Source organism: Megalobrama amblycephala, linkage group LG2, assembly GCF_018812025.1.
Source record: "Megalobrama amblycephala isolate DHTTF-2021 linkage group LG2, ASM1881202v1, whole genome shotgun sequence".
In the NCBI taxonomy this organism is placed as follows: domain Eukaryota; kingdom Metazoa; phylum Chordata; class Actinopteri; order Cypriniformes; family Xenocyprididae; genus Megalobrama; species Megalobrama amblycephala.
This window is the reverse complement of record NC_063045.1, coordinates 19,060,420-19,078,302: the sequence shown is the minus strand read 5'-3', so window position 1 is coordinate 19,078,302 and position 17,883 is coordinate 19,060,420. Positions and strand designations below refer to the sequence as shown.

Below are 17,883 nucleotides of genomic sequence, written 5' to 3'. Positions count from 1 at the left end.
GATTCCCGTAAGGCCCTACAGAGGTTTCTGGGGTTCGCCAATTTTTACCGGCGGTTTATTCGCAATTTCAGCCAACTAGCCACGCCTCTGACCGCCTTGACCTCCCCAGAACGACGTTCAGGTGGTCCGATGCAGCGGAGGCTGCATTTACCAAACTGAAGAGTCGCTTCGTTTCGGCTCCCATTCTCATTGCCCCTGATTCCTCACGTCAGTTCGTGGTGGAGGTCGACGCGTCAGAGGTGGGGGTAGGTGCAGTGTTATCTCAGCGTTCTCCCACAGACGATAAGATGCACCCTTGCGCGTATTTTTCTCATCGTTTGTCTCCCACCGAACGCAATTACGACATTGGTAACAGAGAGTTGTTGGCAGTCAAATTAGCGTTGGAAGAGTGGCGACATTGGTTGGAAGGTTCTGGGGTACCTTTTATCGTTTGGACGGATCACAAGAACTTAGAGTATATCCGATCAGCTAAAAGACTTAACTCCAGGCAGGCTCGGTGGGCACTTTTTTTCGGACGATTTGATTTTTCTCTCTCGTACCGCCCGGGCTCCAAGAACATCAAGCCCGATTCTTTATCTCGCATTTTTGACCCTTCCGAACGCCCGTCTACTCCCGAGTGTATTCTTCCTGAGACATTAGTGGTCTCCACTCTTACATGGGAGGTCGAATCGAAGGTCTTGGTGGCCTTAGAAGGGGTAACGCCTCCGCCCGGTTGCCCACCGAATCGTTTATTTGTGCCGGAGAAGTTGAGGTCCTGCGTTATCAAATGGGGTCACTGTTCCAACGTAGCTTGTCATCCAGGGGTTAATCGTACCAGGTTTTTGGTTAAGCAACGATTCTGGTGGCCTGCCATGGCTCGTGACATTCGCAGTTTTGTTTTGGCTTGCTCGGTTTGCGCCACTGGTAAGACTTCCAACCGACCCCCAGATGGGTTACTCCAACCGCTGTCTGTCCCTTCGAGACCCTGGTCCCACATCGCGCTAGATTTTGTCACCGCCCTCCCACCCTCTCAGGGTTACACGGTCGTTTTGACCGTAGTGGACCGGTTCTCGAAGGCGACTCATTTCATTCCCTTAACCAAATTACCCTCTGCTAAGGAGACAGCGGTAACTGTCGTTGACCACATCTTTCGGTTACATGGCCTCCCGGTAGATGTGGTGTCCGACAGGGGTCCCCAATTTGTGTCCAAATTTTGGCGAGAGTTTTGTAGATTACTGGGGGCGACTGTCAGTCTTTCATCTGGGTTCCATCCCCAGACCAATGGTCAAACCGAGAGAGCCAACCAAGATTTAGAGAGAATGTTGCGATGTTTGGCTTCCAAGAATCCTTCCTCCTGGAGCCAACAACTCTCTATGATTGAGTACGCACATAATTCGTTACCAGTGTCTTCCACGGGCCTCTCACCGTTTGAAGGTAGTGTAGGTTACCAGCCACCTGTTTTTCCCAGTCTGGAATCCGAAGTCGCGGTCCCCTCCGCTCACGCCTTTGTCCAGAGGTGCCACCGCACTTGGAGTAGAGCCCGTGAGACTCTTCTGCAGGTGAGGGCGCGCACCAAGCCTAAGACTGATCGCCACCGGTCGAAGCCTCCCGTATACGTCGTGGGTCAAAAAGTGTGGCTTTCTACCAAGAATATTCCGCTCCGCTCCGTTTCTAACAAGTTAGCTCCCAAATTTATCGGCCCGTTCCCTGTCACCAAGATCATTAGTCCGGTGGCAGTCCGACTCAAACTTCCTCCAGCGTACAGGAGAATTCATTCCGCCTTTCATGTCTCCAAAATTAAACCTGTGTTTCATTCACATCTTAATCCGCCCACTCCGGTTCCCCCACCGCCGCGACTCGTAGACGGGGAACCCACTTATTCGGTCAATCGTATTCTGGACTCAAGGCGGAGGGGACGTGGATTCCAGTACTTGGTGGACTGGGAAGGTTACGGTCCGGAGGAGAGAAGTTGGGTTCCTGCTAGGGACATCCTGGATCACTCCCTTATCGATGATTACAATCGACAGGTAGGTGGTTCTGGGAACGCCGTGAGGCGTTCCTAGGAGGGAGGGTACTGTCACGGTTGATCAATCCGCTGTCTCATTCTGGTGTCTGTGTGTTTGTGTGGGTGTGTCTGGTTGATTGTTCAGTGTGGGCGTCGCCGCTGATTGTTGATCAGCGGCAGCTGTGTGCAATCATTATCTGCCTATTTAACACCTTGTCTTTCGTCTCGTGTTTGTCAGATCGTTGTTTGGAATCCTGGTGTTGTGTCCTGTGCTCTCTCGTGTTTGTTTGTTCCCCGGAGTGGATTACCTCGTCGTTGTTTCCTGTTCCTGTTCTCCGTCGGACTCTCACTTTGGATTGTACTCACGGATTCGGACGCACGGACTCACGGGCTCACGACACCATCTCACCTCACCACAGGATTTCCAGCTGCCCATCGAAGTCCCTGCGTCACCACTCTCCTGCTACTGTCTCTTCTCGTTTTATGACTAACTCTGGTGTGAAGCTCTAATAAAGAGATTAACTTGCACTTGCATCTGTCATTCTTTCCGTGACAGTTCTTTTTTTGCTGGGGCCCAGCTAACAATTTTTGGTTGCCAGAACATTAGTTTCGGTTTCGCAGAATGTTCTTTTTTACGATTTGTTTTTGAATAGCCAGGAAAGTTTTCTAAACAGAAACAGAACGTTAGTTTTTGGTTTGTAGAACGTTATTCTAACATTGTTTTAACGGTCCCCTAACGTTATTTTAACATTCCTATAACGTAATGCTAACATTCTCTAACATTAGTATAATGTTATTCTAACATTCCCCTAATGTTATTTTAACGTTCCCTTGATGTCATTCTATCGTTCCCACAAATTGTGTGCAAGCCACAAATTAAAGCTTGGCGAGCCGCGCAATGAGTAACACTGCTCTAGTCTGATTGAAATCTGTGGGTCATCACTGACTTGTTGATACACAAAAAATGAATAGCCTATAGGCCTACTGATCATTTAGCATTAATGTTATTATATTGATATATATAACGTGCCATGCCTACTGTGTTCACGCCTTTTACACGGTTCTGACCAGCGGATGTCGCTAGCGTGCCACTCCCATCTGTTCCGCATGCTTTGAAGTAATACAATAAAGTTTCTAATTATTATGATAAACTAAGTCATTATTATGAGAAAAGGTCATAATTACGAGAAAGTTTCTCATTATTATGATTTACAGAATCAGATTTTTTACTCAAGTGTGGCAGTTACCATAGACTGTAAGGCAGTTACCCAAGAAAGTCTCCTCTTCCGCCTCAAAACTCCGCCCACACACCGCTTGATTGACATGCCTCATCTGAATTTGATTTATCATTTGCAGGGTCAGTTTGAGCATTTGATTTGCCGTTTGCAATGTCGGTTTGAGCAGTTGATTTTTTATTTGCGATGTCCGTTTGAGCATTTGATTTATAATTTGAGCATTGAATTATAGATTTAATTATGCCAGCTTTATACTGGGTTAATAATGAAAATTAAACATCAAATACAAGTTAGTTTTAATTAGATTTTTTGATACAGTTTATTTATGCTTCCCCGAATGAGGAAATGAAATTGCATTTGATTTATCATTTGAGCAGCTGTTTTGAAATTTTGATTTATTGTTTGATCTTTTGGATTTGAATTTTCATTTAAATTTTGTTAGGCAAAAACGTCCATAAATAACACGAAATGACGCGAAACGAGAAAGTTATATCAATGCGCAGCACTCAGACAGCGACGTTCTGTCAGGAACTATATCTTCTAGCGGAAGAATGACATTTTATGAATTAAAATTGTTTTAAAGATTTTTTTGTTTTTTTTTTACCTAATATTGGCAATAAATAATAAACGTATCATAAAAGCAAAAAGGTGACTGAGGCTATAGCTATTGTCCTCTGAATATAATAGAGATTAAAAGGCGATGTAAAGCATGGCATGCTGAAACCTCTTAAGTCAGACAACATTCACAATTTAGCATAGCCTTTTGTATACCCTTTTTTAAAATCACAGTTTAAAACAAAGTCAAATGTTTTTGAAACATTATGGCGACTTCATACATACACTAAAATTCATCTTAAAAGGTAAATTGGTTAAAAGTCATCAGCAAAATAAATGACAAAATGAAGCATCATTTGCATGTCACTTTTATATTTTGTTTTCTAATTTTTATGTGCTCCATAAGTGTTCAAATAATTAAAGGGTTACCATAGTGATTTGCAAAAAGAATTAGGTACATCAATACTGCAAAAATGTTAAGTTTTATTATGAATAATATCACAATGGAAGTGGATCCACAAATATCTAGTGGAGCCACCAATATCTAATAAATATCTAGTAGTTTTAATGGAAACATACAGTATCTATGGCATCTTAATCCTAATAATAAGCTTCGTTTTTGTATTTTAAACACAAAATAATCTTAAAACCACAAGAGTACAGTATTTTTGTGCCATATTATACAGGGAACATTTACTGGGAGTTAAATGAGAAGTAATCAGAATCTGAATCTGCATACATGGTAGCAGATATTTGTCTGTTGACATATGTCTGTTTAACTCATCAATGCTAAAAGGCAACACACATTATCTTCTTATCTGGCTGCAGAGACTCTCATGGGACTCCATACATAGTTACAGAGCGTTTCTTTCCCAAGGCGACAGTCCACATTAGGCAACACCATATTTAATGCCTTTGGATTAGTCTGTAGTGACTGCTGGTCCAATACCACTCTGTTCTAGTTCTGCTATCACAGACATGTGTTTAAACTCTTCTGGTTTGTGGTTGAAGGCCTCGACCAATCGGAAAGTCTCAAGCCGTTGCGATCCGTAAAACAGCTGCACCTGATTGGCCAAGCACTGTGCCTGGTGAACGGTCTGAAAGAGGTTTACAAAAAATTAATTCAAATTTACATAGGCTGCTTTTTGGTTTTACTAAGTAACTTAATTTAACTTACCACAAATTTGATATCCATCTCAGCGGTCATCAGCACGATGCCTTTGTCCTTCTGCAGGTCTGTATAGTGGTATAAAATAAGATGGCTGGGTGCATTTTCTCCCATAGTCTGAAATAAAAGCCATTTTTAGTACCTAAGCCAGAAAACTTTGCAATTTATATTAAAAGATTTAAAAATATAATACCTGAACATTGATTAAAGATGTGAAGTGCAGCTCATGACCAGCCCACTGGCCGACAAAAAACTCATATCCCTCCTTCTGGGGTAGAGCATACAGAAACTGCGCAAAGATTGACAAAACACATAAATATTGAGTATTATTCAGTGAATTTCAGTTTAAGTCAATATAAATGCTGGTAAGCAGTGCTGGGTAGTAACTGTTTACATGTAATCTGGATTACATAATCAGAATCCAAAAATTAAGTATTTGTAATTTGATTACATTACATTTTAAAATGCTCATAATCAGACTACAGTTAGTTTATTGATTACAAGTGATTCTGACAACAGCAGTAAATTATGAATTGGTTCTCCCTACTACTACTTTATGGCCCGGTTTCACAGACAGGGCTTAGACTGAGCCAGGATTAGGCCTTAGTTCAATTAGGGCATTTAAGTAGCTTTTATAAATGTGCCCTAGAAAAAAACATTACTGGTGTGCATCTTGAGACAAAACAATGGCACTGACATATTTTAAGATTAATTAAAAGGCTACAATATGCATTTTAGTCTAGGATTAGCTTAAGCCTTGTCTGTGAAACTGGGGGTATATCTATTAAATTTTCCTTTCTAAAAAGCCTCATATACATTCAGAAGGTCTTCCAGGTTTGTGGAATTACACACATAAACCAGCTATTGAATACTGAGACCCACACAGCATTTGACCACTGGATTTACAGAAATCATTCCACTTTTAAGAAGTGTTTTCTCAACATTGTATATCTAATCAACTCCTGATGAACACATTATTATTTGAATTATCACTTAGTGAGTCATTTAACCATGTATTACTGTATTTGGAAGGCTTTTGTCTTTCAAACACATTACAAATTTACATCATTTCATATTTACATGTAATGCAGAGATTGCCCAACTTTGTCAGCTGAAACTCTTTGCCCTAATATATTTACTTAAAGTAAGCCTTTAGATTTTAAGTTAATAAGTTAGGTCAATAATAAAATGAAGTTGGTTAATGGTCACAGGACATGCAAGTTTTTTTTATGTTTTATTTTGATAGTTTCTATTTCAAAATCATCTACTTTAATTTTACATTTTTAATGATTTAATTACTTAAACTCACAAACCCCCTGCAGTTCCATCATGAACCCCAGTCTGGGAAACCCTGATATATAGGTCATAACCCCACCCTTGACTTGAACCAAACTAAAAAAAAATAAAATAAATCCATTACATTTTTTTTTCAAAGATGATTTCTGTCATTTTCGCTAGTTCTTATCATGCTGACATATGTTCAAGTGTTCGTTTTTCCAATAAGTTTGGTTTGTTATTTATTTAGTATTTAATGTTATGTATAAACAGCTGTTGACAGCTGTGCTTTTGATCGAGTCTGCGGGAGCGAAAGTATAGTACCACCTTGATACCACGGCTCCATCTCATCTTCGCTCGGCTACTATGAGACACTTACTGCAGTAAGCTAGATCATTATTAGTTATGGTAAAACATGGTACTCGCTCTAAATCAGGGAAAAATTAGATTTAAAGAATAAGACTTAATGTGTTGAGCTATATAACAATGATTAGTTATAATCTGTCTGTTATAATATAATATAATATAATATAATATAATATGTTAAAGCGTCTTTGGTGCTTTCCATGGTTTCTGAAAAATTAAACCAGAAATCGAGGGTAACGCGGGTATGATGTCATTGATAAGTCCTGGTTAAATTGCTTATTTCTCTGAATTTAAACATTCTTGGAAACATTTGGGATAATGTAAGTACACAAGTCAACAAAATATATAACACTGTTTTAGCGTTTTTTGGATATTTTAATTGAAAAAATCTTACATATTGTGCCTTTAATGGAACTGAATGTCACACTGTTCTGGTATTTACTCGGTTCCCAACCCTATTGGCAAGTTTTATAGAACATTGTCACAGATATGATCAAGATATTCAAAAGATGAACTAAAAAATCCTCACTCAGGACATCATGACTAAAGCCACTCTTGAAAGCATCTACTGCCACCAAGTGGCCATTTAGCATTTAGCAGGGTTTATTGTTTGGTGGTATAACATTTTACTTGACAATTTAAAAACATGTATTTCAACCTTTTTTGTTTCAGAGAGGTAAAATTCTTACCGTTGGGCAAGATTTGGAACGGCCAAAAATATTATCAAATGTTGAGCCCTATAATAAAGAATTACAAGGTCATTCATCTCTGGTGAAAACATTATAGATCTGATGATAAAATCAGATCTCATCACAATAGACTGAACTGCATTGAAATAAATATTACATATTAAATTAAAAACAGTTTATTCTATTATCATTATTGTTACAGAAGTTAATGGACTGATAAGGGAACATGTAAAACAGAACTTACTGGTATAACGGCACTGATTGTGTCTTTCTTTGAGAAGTACTGCATCCAAAGCTGCAACAACAAAGTCAAGGATTTGATTGAGCCAAAAGTAAAAATAATAATTAATAAAAAATAATAAATAATTTGTTTTCACAATTTATTTTACAGATCAGTGCAGATTGTAAAATGTGTCGTTTTACCTCTGCAATTTCAGATCCGGATTTCCCCTGAACCATCTCAAGGTTAAGAATAGATCCTAATGTCTATAAAAAAAAAAAAAAAAAAAAAGGTTGCAAATAATAAAATCAAAGTTTCAAAAAATCACAATATGAAATTAAATACTATAGTATTTTCTATAGTATAGGCTTGATTTCTCACCTTAAATTTAGTGAAACCCCTTGTTTCTGCTTTACCGCGTTTGTCCAACTAACAAATATGACAACATGAGCAAATTATGTCTATTACATAATTTATTAAACACTAACTTGGAAATATAGGCTAATATGTATTTAAATAAAATGTATTTGAATTCATAATAAATTAGAATTACTTTAATGAATACATTTCGTGAAAATCAAATGTAAATGTGCTGATCACCTCTTTCTCCATGTACTTGACGAATTCTGCTTGTCTGGACTGTCCGAGTGGCTCCGTCTTCATCTCACTGCGCTTCTCTAATCGGGCTTTATATTCTTGAGGTTTTGAACTGATGTTACAGTAGCACAAACTAGATTAATGCTTGACAATATTGTATTATATAGAAACTACATCAGCATTTGACAGCTCCTCACCTGCGCAGCTTCCTGATCTTCTCTTCATATTTACTATAATACGGATTTTCCTCCAACTCCGGTTCTTTCTTTATGGAAAACGCCCTGAACTGAGATGGCACAAGCCCTGGAATTAGCGGTCGGATGCCAGTGGCCCTGACCGCCAACATCCCACGGTACAAACATGACATTTGTACCATGGCCGCCGCCATCTTTTCCCCGTCCCACATATATGAGTGTCCGGGCGGAACCACGTTTAATATATGCACTAAATATATTAGTTCCTACTCTAGATTATTTTATGATGTCTCCTAAAGCAAAACATATTATTATTATTATTATTATTATTATACAGTTATAAACATATAATAGACATTATTAATAGGCATTATATATTATGTATATGCTTAATTATATTATAAAAAACAAGAACTAAGAAATGAATTAAATAAATTGGTTCCTTATTTTGTTGAAACCAAAATATATTATAAAATTAAAATCTATCTATCTATCTATCTATCTATCTATCTATCTATCTATCTATCTATCTATCTATCTATCTATCTATCTAATCATAAAATCATAATATATTTAGTTCGTCTTAACAGTTTTTTGAAGTAACAGCATCTTTTTATTATTAATTCACCAGTCATGTTTTAAAAACCTGTATATAGTCCACAAATAAACAACTCCATAAAAGGTTACTTTTTTATCAAATTTATTTGATATTTCTCAATTGTATTTATTTTAATAACACAAAAAAGCATGTCATTGCAAACCGAAATATCATTAATCAGTGCTTTGACAGCTACAATACATTTTATATCATTAAGAAAAAAAGACCATTATAAATTAAATATCTGTTTTAACTGATCTGTGCAGGTGCTGAACAAACATATCTGTGTTCGGATCCATCAGTGCAACTTTGAGGAATCCATATCTTCTGGCTCTGAGCTAAAACACAGGCAGAGCTTGTGTGATCCTTCCTGAGTCTGGAGAATGTCAGCGGTTTTCCATCAGTCCAGGACCACTGCTTTGGACCCCCTGTGAGCCCTGCACAAATATAGGGGGAAGTTTACATTCAGTCTTTACAAAAAAGTACCGTACAGGATACACATCTCGTTTGATTACCAATCCAGAATGACTGCTTTCCAGCAAACTTCCATATCCACTTCATATCAGCCTTTGAGTGGATACTTGACAATTGACTTTCAAGCCTAAATGTTGGAGTCACAACAATTATATTTAGTAGTGGAAAAGGCAAATGCATATGTAGTATGAATCCATGCATATATATACATATATAGAGAGAGAGAGGTATAACATACAGCATGCAAGCATGTTGTGCGCTGCTCCAGCTAGCAACACCAGGCCCCAAAACATAACAGTTCATCCGGTAGTGAGTCCAGCCATTAGGACAACCTATACTAACAGACTTCTGAGACTTTAAAAAGAGAGGAAAGAATTATGTTAAAAAAGCTCATTATATTTGAGAAAGTACAAAAGAAAGTTAAAGAAAGTTCAATAGAAACTTTGAATCTATATTGATAGATAAGACATACGGTAGGACACAAAGTCAGAACAGTATAAAATGTACAATGAAAAAAAGAAACATTAAATATTGCCACGTGATGTTCTCTTTTTGATCTAAAAATACACAACAGCTAATTTACAGTTTAGGCATGAGCTTTAATACCTTGTGTTGTTGCACTCCTGAATCAATTACAAAAGAGGCTGAGTCCCGCTGGGGAGTTTCTACTGATTCAGCATCAGCGGCATATCCCGGCCAGGTCCAGATGGGAGTGATCTCCAATTCAGAGTGGACACGAGGTACTGCCGCCTTTTCCTCTAGTCTCACTGGGATCAGTCCATGGAACTAACGGATGAAAGAATGATAACACATTTTGAGTCCTGCACATGGCACATTATGATATATGCATGCATGTATGTAAATGAATGCATGAATGAATGAATAAATAAATAAAATGTAATTTTAAATTATATTAAAATAAGAAATATTATTGGCAATATTCTGTATACTGAAACCAATAGATATATAAATATGAATAAATAAATAAATACTAATTATTATTGAAAAATAAATGAATAAATAATACCATACCAATAAACAAATAAAAATAACCCTAAATGCATAATAATAGTAATACATAAATATAACAACCATATAATTAAATAAAAAATACAATATTAAATAAAATGTAATATTAAACTACAGTAATAATGTTCTAAACACTGAAACCAATAGATATATCAATAAATATTAATACATAAATTAATAAATAAATAATATTAAACAAATAAAATAAACACTAAATGCATAATACTACTAATACATAAATACGACAACCAAATAAATAATATAATATAATACCACAACTATAATTAAATAATACTACAACCAACCAACCAAAATAAATAAATAAATAAACACTACTACTATATAATTAATAAATACATAAATAAATAAATAAATAAATAAATATTACTAAGAAATAAACAATGTGGGAATAAATAGATAAAAAGAAATACTAAGAATTAAATAAAGAAATAAAAACAATACTAAATATTTAATACTAATAAATAAATACTACTTATACTAAAAAATAAGACAAATAATACAACTAAATAAATAACACTACTTTCTAAACAAATAAGTACAACTAACAAGTAAAACAAATAAAACTTACTCTCCAAACTCTTTCTTGATTTCTGTTGTTCACTTCTGACATGTGTGCCTAAAACCACAATCAGATGTTAATGTTAAAGGTGCCCTAGAATTAAAAATTGAATTTACCTTGGCATAGTTAAATAACAAGAGTTCAGTACATGGAAATGACATACAGTGAGTCTCAAACACCATTGTTTCCTCCTTCTTATATAAATCTCATTTGTTTAAAAGACCTCCGAAGAGCAGGCGAATCTCAACATAACTGTCGGGATCATTAATATGTACGCCCCCAATATTTGCATATGCCAGCTCATGTTCAAGGCATTAGACAAGGGCAGCCAGTATTAACGTCTGGATCTGTGCACAGCTGGATCATCAGACTAGGTAAGCAAGCAAGGACAATAGCAAAAAATGGCAGATGGAGCAATAATAACTGACATGATCCATGATAACATGATATTTTTAGTGATATTTTTAAAATGTGGTTAAAGTTATTATTGTTTCTTACTGTATTCACAGAGACAAGAGCCGTCATTATTTTCATTTTTAAACACTTGCAGTCTGTATAATGCATAAACACAACTTTATTCTTTATAAATCTCTCCAACAGTGTAGCATTAGCCGTTAGCCAGGGAGCATAGCCTCAAACTCATTCAGACCCAAATGTAAACATCCAAATAAATACAATACTCACATAATCCGACGCATACATGCAGCATGCATGACGAACACTTTGTAAAGATCCATTTTGAGGGTTATATTAGCTGTGTAACTTTGTTTATGCAATGATAGAGTCGAGAGCTCAGGAGGGAGCGGAGAGCGCGAGATTTAAAGGGGCCGCAGCCTGAATCTGCGCATTTCTAATTATGATTTAATATCTAATTATTAAAAAATTAATAAAAAAAAATCTATGGGGTATTTTGAGCTGAAACTTCACAGACACATTCAGGGGACACCTTAGACCAGGGATGGGCAACTCCGGTCCTGGAGGGCCAGTGTCCTGCAGAGTTTATTTCCATCCCTGATAAAAACTCACTTGCCTATAACTTTCTACTAATCCTAAAGACCTTGATTAGCTGGTTCAGGTGTGTTTGATTAGGGTTGGAGCTAAACTCTGCTGGGCAGTGGCCCTCCAGGACTGAAGTTGCCCATCCCTGCCTTAGACTTATATTACATCTTGTAAAAAAACGTTCGATGGCACCTTTAAAGGGTTAGTTCACCCAAAAATGAAAATGCTGTCATTAATTACTCACCCTCATGTCGATTCAAACCCATAAGACTTTCGTTCATCTTCAGAACACAAATGAAGATCTTTTTGATGAAATCAAAGAAATTTCTGTCCCTTCATTGACATTTTACACAACTTCCACTTTGATGCTTCAAAACGTTCTTAAAGAGATTGTAAAACTAATCCATATGAATAGAGCGGTCTTGATCACTTTATATGATAAACAGATTGAATTCAGGCTTTTTTTCACATGTAAACATTCATTAAACATTCATCATTCACAAACTCAAGCATGTTTGCGTGATGTGTGCGAGAACCAATGAGGTTCATTGCATTGTTACGCAGCATGATTGAGCTTCCAGAAGAGGTTTGTTCTTGACCGTACTTCTGTTTATGTTCGCTGATCAATGTTTATATGTGCATAAAATCCTAAATTCAACCTGTTCATCATATAAACCGCTTAATTCATATGGTTTAGTTTTATGATCTCTTTATGAACTTTTTGAAGTGTCAAAGAGTCAGTTGTGTAGACTGTCAATGGAGGGACAGAAATCTCTCAGATTTCATCAAAAAAGGTCTTCATTTGTGCTCCAAAGATGAACAAAGGTCTTACGGGTTTGGAACGATATGAGGGTTAGTAAATAACGACAGAATTTAAATTTTTGGGTGAACTAACCATTTAACAACAACTACTACTGTAATATTATTATTTTAATACCACACTAGGTATTAGATGAAGTAAGTGTTGTAGCTGAGGTGACCTGGCTCACTCTGTGTCTGTTTCTGCCCAGAATCCTCAGCTGTCTTTGGCCTTGACTGTGAAAGACCTCCTGGTCCTGAGGTTCTCCCACGCTGAAATGGCTGAAGTCAGTGCGATATGGGACGTCCCCTCTTGGCGGATAGTTCTCCCAAAGGATTCCGTTCCTTGGGTCTGGAGTGTATTCCTCAAGTAGGGGTGGTTCAGGCTCTTGGACGTGTGGTGGGCTTTGGAAAGGATGTTGCTTCTCATCTTCTTCAACAACAAGGTCATCTGGATTACATTTGCCTGGAAGATGGAATTATTCTCAGGTTATAGAAAAAAGAGCAGAATGTGGGCTTGCAAGATTTTAGAAGACGACTCCTTTCTACCATTTCTAGGATCCACAATCTCAACTGTGGCCTTGTTCCTCTGTCCCAAAACAGCATTTTTTGGAGTCTTCAAAACCACATCAAATTTCTCATGGTTCTCTTCTAGTCCATCATCTTTGAGGTAAATGTTCCACATTTTGACATTTACACCTAAACTCAAACATAAAGCACAGATTAAGAATGTTCTCAAGATAAAAAAAAAAAACAAAAAGTACATGAAGACAGCTGAAGTTTGATGTGATAACCACCTGGATCAAACTGTATAAGACTGGCAGAACTGTGAGTAAAGTCTTTCCCGACTTTGGCTGTTCCCTCTTCCACCTGTAAGACAAAAGTATTTAATCAAACTCCATCTATGTAGGATAGTAAGGTTAGATAAGATATTTACCGGACCTGTATACCGATGTATGCTGGGTCTTTGCTGTTCCCGCTGCGCACCACCTGCACAGCTAGAGTTCCTGCATTCTCACAAACATGATAACAGGAAGCAGACAGCTCCACACGAGACCACCTCAATTCCATCCTGTGTTGGCAGTTGAAAAAGCCAAAAATTACACTGGGTCTGAAATTATATTGTCTAGAATTCAGACAGATTCCCAATCATATTTGGAAATGTGGAATACAAGCTGTCAACTGTCCTACTTGTAACGAAAAATTAAATGAATAAATACAGTATAAAATTGTATATTTTTATTGCAATATATTATTATTTATTATATTATCTTAAATATTTATGGTTTATATTTTATAAAACTGCCAAAAATCATACCAAATGACTCAATGAATTATTAATTTGATAGAAAAATATATATACATATATATGAATAAATACAGCACTGCTTTCTGTAATTTGTATTTTCACATATTGTTATTGTAATTTTTTTTTTTGTATCATTTATTATGTTTATATATTAATGTTTATATTATTTTATGTTCATATTATATTATTATATAAAATATATAAAAATGCTGATATTTTTTACCGAATCAATCACTGAATTCTTAAAATAATATAATATCAAATACATAAATATAATTTATATTATTGCACACACACATATACGTTCAGTGAAACATTTGGTAAACATTTTTAGCATTTGAATAATATACATATTATATATATATATATATAATATTCATTATAAAATCACATTAAGACATCAGTGAGTCAATTGGTAAAATTATTAGTCTTTTTTTAAAGGTTCACATGTGTACTTTTTTGTCCATTTCAAGCAATCTTGGACCTTCCCAAAAAGTAAATTAAAAAGCATTTTTCTAATTTTAGAAAACACAAAATACAGAAAGAGTAGTATTTCTTTCTTTCTTTTTAAACTTTTTAAGGTTACTTATGCACCTTTAACGTTCAGTAACTGCACTGTTAGGAAAAAGTTTAGTACTGATATCTAAACAAATGATCCATAAAAGAGAATATTTATACACTTCAGGAAGCATAGTGTTTCCTGCAGGGTCTGTGACTTGGAACTCAAAGCTGTCTGCTGTCACTTCCATATCTGCAGCTATGACATAACGCACTGCTTTCTGGTCCAGATCCTTCTGGGTAAAGCGTCCTTTGATATAGGCGCCTAAAATAGGAAGAAAATTCATTATAATCTGGACACAATCTGTGAATATTAATAAGGCATTCATCAGTGACCCGTGCACCTGCCTGTGAGGGCATTTTCAAGGTAACCGAAGTGTGGCGGCCTTGTGATTGTGAACTCGAGCGTGTCGTCTGGACTGTCTGGATCTGAGGCTTGCAGTTCTTTGAAGGTGATGTAGATGCCCTGTTTGCCATCCGGAAGATTCTCCACAGTACTTGGAATCCCTTTGTTTAAAATACTGGGGGGTGTTTTGTCCATTATCTCTATCTGTGAAGATATCATAGCTCAGTACAATCTACAGAGAGCGGCCATTTAAACTGCATTCATGCTGCACTACCACTAGAGGGAAGCATTACAGTATACAAAGCAATCATTTCACAGCCATTGCTCACTGTAGTAGTTTAAATCTTGTAAAAATGTTATCAAGTGCATTTGCCTTTTTCTTATTTATTAATTTTTTTAAATGTAAATAAAATTTTATTAACAGTGGACCTATTTCAAAAATTCAGAATGATGAAAAAATACAAAAAAAAAAAAAAACAAGAGATTCGTAAAAAACAAATGTTATTATAAATTAAATATAAAAAATATACATTACAGACCAGGACTAGCTGTCACACTTTTTATATTCACACTTTAATATTTTTCAGGTTTATTTTTTAAGTCAAATCACTGTAGTTTAAATCTTGTAGTGTTGTGTATTTGCTTTTTCCTTGTCTATTGATTTGATAGATGTAAATACACACCTTATTTAAATATTATTATTTATTTAATACATTAACATTAATAAAAAAATTAAAGATGAAAAATATATATTTTAAGTGATTTGTTAAAAAAAAAGAGAAAAAAGCAAGTGAACAAAGCAGAAAAAGCAAGTGCAATGACTATTAGTTTTAAAATAATTTTTATATATACATATATTTATGTCCACAAATACTGTGACTAATAATCTGCATATAAGTATAACATCAAACCATAGTATATGTGACAACAAAATTCAATTCATTTCATTCAATTAAAACTCCTTCACTTGTTTTCAAAAAAGCTAAATATAATGAAAATGTTGACATTTTAGTTTAGAGGACAGAATTCACAGAAAATATTCTAATTTAAGAGGGTTTAAAACCGCTGCCATCAAAAACACATTTGTGTAATTTGAACTTTGACTTATGTGACATCACTATCTCCCTCTATATTTTGGTTCAAAAATATTGATGTTTATAAAATGGCGCAATACTAGCCTACATTTATTGTCTACAAGAAAAATCATAACTTAAGCCTCCTTAAAACACAATTTGTGCTATTGTTGTGTCGTATGTATGTATTATCATATGTAAAGTCATGTGAGGGGAAGAATGTAGCCTATATTATTTATGACCAACCCGGTCTCAGGGGTCGGGCAGTTAGACAAGCACGCGCCGCATTTTTGCCTCAACTTTAGTAAGCAATGCGCGGCTTCAGCCAAGTGACGGTGTGCGCGCTCCCGCGGGGCGCAGACAAAGTTTTCGGCTGATTCACCTGTGCAGGCGGGAGCGGTTTTCTCTCTCGGTAGCACAGAGCTGGATGTGCTGGCCAGCGCGTTTGCCGCCTCGCTGACCGCTTCAACGGAATATTAAATTAGGGCGCGGGCCTCGAGAGAGCGACGCTATGACATGGTGAATGGCACCGGACCTGCACGAGCACCTGGCCAACGAAGCCTTTCCGTTTAACATGCAATACAACAGGGAACGCATTGTTAACCCGCTGCTCTCCTGCTGGGCTCAGTGGTCTGTGTGGAAGCCGTTTATTTGAGAGTTATGTTAACTATGATACAGAAAAGAAAATGTTTTCCTCACAGAAAAGTCCTGACAGAAACTGTATGGCAAACTATAGTATAACGTAGCCTCATAATTCGTTTTATTATGATTTTAAAGGCTATAAGAATAGATTAGCCTATACAGTTTTGTTGCTTTTAGCCCAAATTTGTTAGCTTTGAGTCTATATCCTAACCCATAAAAGCTGACACCTTTCACCTTTATGAGATACATAAACATTTAAAATTAGGGTTTTCTCATCAACAAAAACTAAATCAAAATATTAATGACTTATCCTGGACTACACAGATTTTTTGTCCAATCAGATGATCCCTACAATTAGAATGCTCCTCCCCTTAATGCTATCTGCAGTCACTATGGTATTTTGAAGTAAACGGTTAACCAGGTTACCTTTTTTTGTAAGAGGTTGCAGTAAAAACCTGGATTTTATTAAAGTATGTTGTAGTTGTACCTATTTACATATTTTAGAATATTTCCTAGTTCTTATTTCATTAAATAAAAAACAGCCTACCTGTATGGTAAAAACAGCAGGTTCACTCTTCAGCTGTCCATACTCCAAATAACCTGTGTTAGTTCCATCAGTAGGCTGAAAGGTGAACCTGTCGATCTTGGCTCGTCCATTTAGATGATGGTAAGCTAGATCCATGTTGTTGATGTCCAGTTGTGTGAAATGAGGCTTGGAGAGGGGTAATCCTTTCAAGAGCAACTTTCCATATTGTGGGCTTTGAATAACGACGTAGGTGAGATTCTCCAGAGCTGTGTCTGGATCAGTCAGTTTCAGGTCATTGGAGGAAATGGTCTTCATAGAGTTCTCTGTGAGTTCAAGGCCTTTGTTGATACTCAAGGTTGGTGGAATACGGTCGCTGTGTTCCACAGCGAAAAGAATAGTACCACTTCTGGACGTCACACCATTGGTAACGACAAAGCTGCAGGAGAGAACATATTTTGCGTCATAAAAGTGGTAGAAAAATTTCTGATATGTGTACAGTTTATTGAGGGTATAACTCTTTTGTCACATTGCTTTAAGTAAAACCATTATAAGCCACTCAGGCATAACCATAACCTTTAACCATAGTAAAATCACAGTAACGCACAGCCTCTCATGCCTTATCGCTTTATTGTAAGGTCAGTTTTACAGCATGTTCTGAGCTGCTGCCC

The 17,883-nt window shown here is 36.4% G+C and overlaps 2 protein-coding genes across 5 annotated transcripts in view; both read right to left on the bottom strand.

Annotated features, from left to right (window-relative positions):
• Window positions 1–4,237: 4,237 nt before the first annotated feature.
• On the bottom strand, window positions 4,238–8,516 carry atpaf1 (ATP synthase mitochondrial F1 complex assembly factor 1). Its single transcript, XM_048164806.1, has 9 exons — window positions 8,287–8,516; window positions 8,093–8,201; window positions 7,874–7,921; window positions 7,696–7,758; window positions 7,517–7,567; window positions 7,273–7,320; window positions 5,136–5,231; window positions 4,952–5,059; window positions 4,238–4,871 (listed from the first exon to the last, which is right to left on the bottom strand). Exons 1-9 carry the CDS (start codon window positions 8,493–8,495, stop codon window positions 4,695–4,697), a joined length of 909 nt encoding a protein of 302 aa, XP_048020763.1. The 5' UTR covers window positions 8,496–8,516; the 3' UTR covers window positions 4,238–4,694.
• Window positions 8,517–8,966: 450 nt separating this feature from the next.
• Window positions 8,967–17,883, bottom strand: part of frem1b (Fras1 related extracellular matrix 1b) — a 61,929-nt gene continuing 53,012 nt past the window's right edge. For 2 of the 4 annotated variants that reach the window (XM_048164784.1, XM_048164780.1), the window contains 12 exons: window positions 17,237–17,651; window positions 14,977–15,178; window positions 14,749–14,893; window positions 13,704–13,833; window positions 13,559–13,631; window positions 13,311–13,460; window positions 12,944–13,227; window positions 10,974–11,021; window positions 9,962–10,141; window positions 9,594–9,709; window positions 9,397–9,482; window positions 8,967–9,318 (listed from right to left, as the gene is read on the bottom strand). In XM_048164784.1, coding sequence (XP_048020741.1) covers window positions 9,131–9,318; window positions 9,397–9,482; window positions 9,594–9,709; window positions 9,962–10,141; window positions 10,974–11,021; window positions 12,944–13,227; window positions 13,311–13,460; window positions 13,559–13,631; window positions 13,704–13,833; window positions 14,749–14,893; window positions 14,977–15,178; window positions 17,237–17,651 — 2,017 coding nt within the window. In that variant the 3' untranslated portion in view covers window positions 8,967–9,130. Of the gene's footprint in view, window positions 9,319–9,396; window positions 9,483–9,593; window positions 9,710–9,961; window positions 10,142–10,973; window positions 11,022–12,943; window positions 13,228–13,310; window positions 13,461–13,558; window positions 13,632–13,703; window positions 13,834–14,748; window positions 14,894–14,976; window positions 15,179–17,236; window positions 17,652–17,883 lie in introns of those variants that run through there. The other 2 variants (XM_048164787.1, XM_048164795.1) reach the window with 2 other exon arrangements.

Bases quoted from the DNA above. Each gene is read 5' to 3' on its own strand.
- atpaf1 (XM_048164806.1), bottom strand. From the start codon at position 8,495: ATGTGGGACGGGGAAAAGATGGCGGCGGCCATGGTACAAATGTCATGT. The intron at 7,321-7,516 runs GTAAGTTCTGTT...TCTTTATTATAG, and splicing joins CAATCAGTGCCGTTATACCA to GGCTCAACATTTGATAATAT. The intron at 5,232-7,272 runs GTAAGAATTTTA...ATCTTTGCGCAG, and splicing joins GTTCCAAATCTTGCCCAACG to TTTCTGTATGCTCTACCCCA.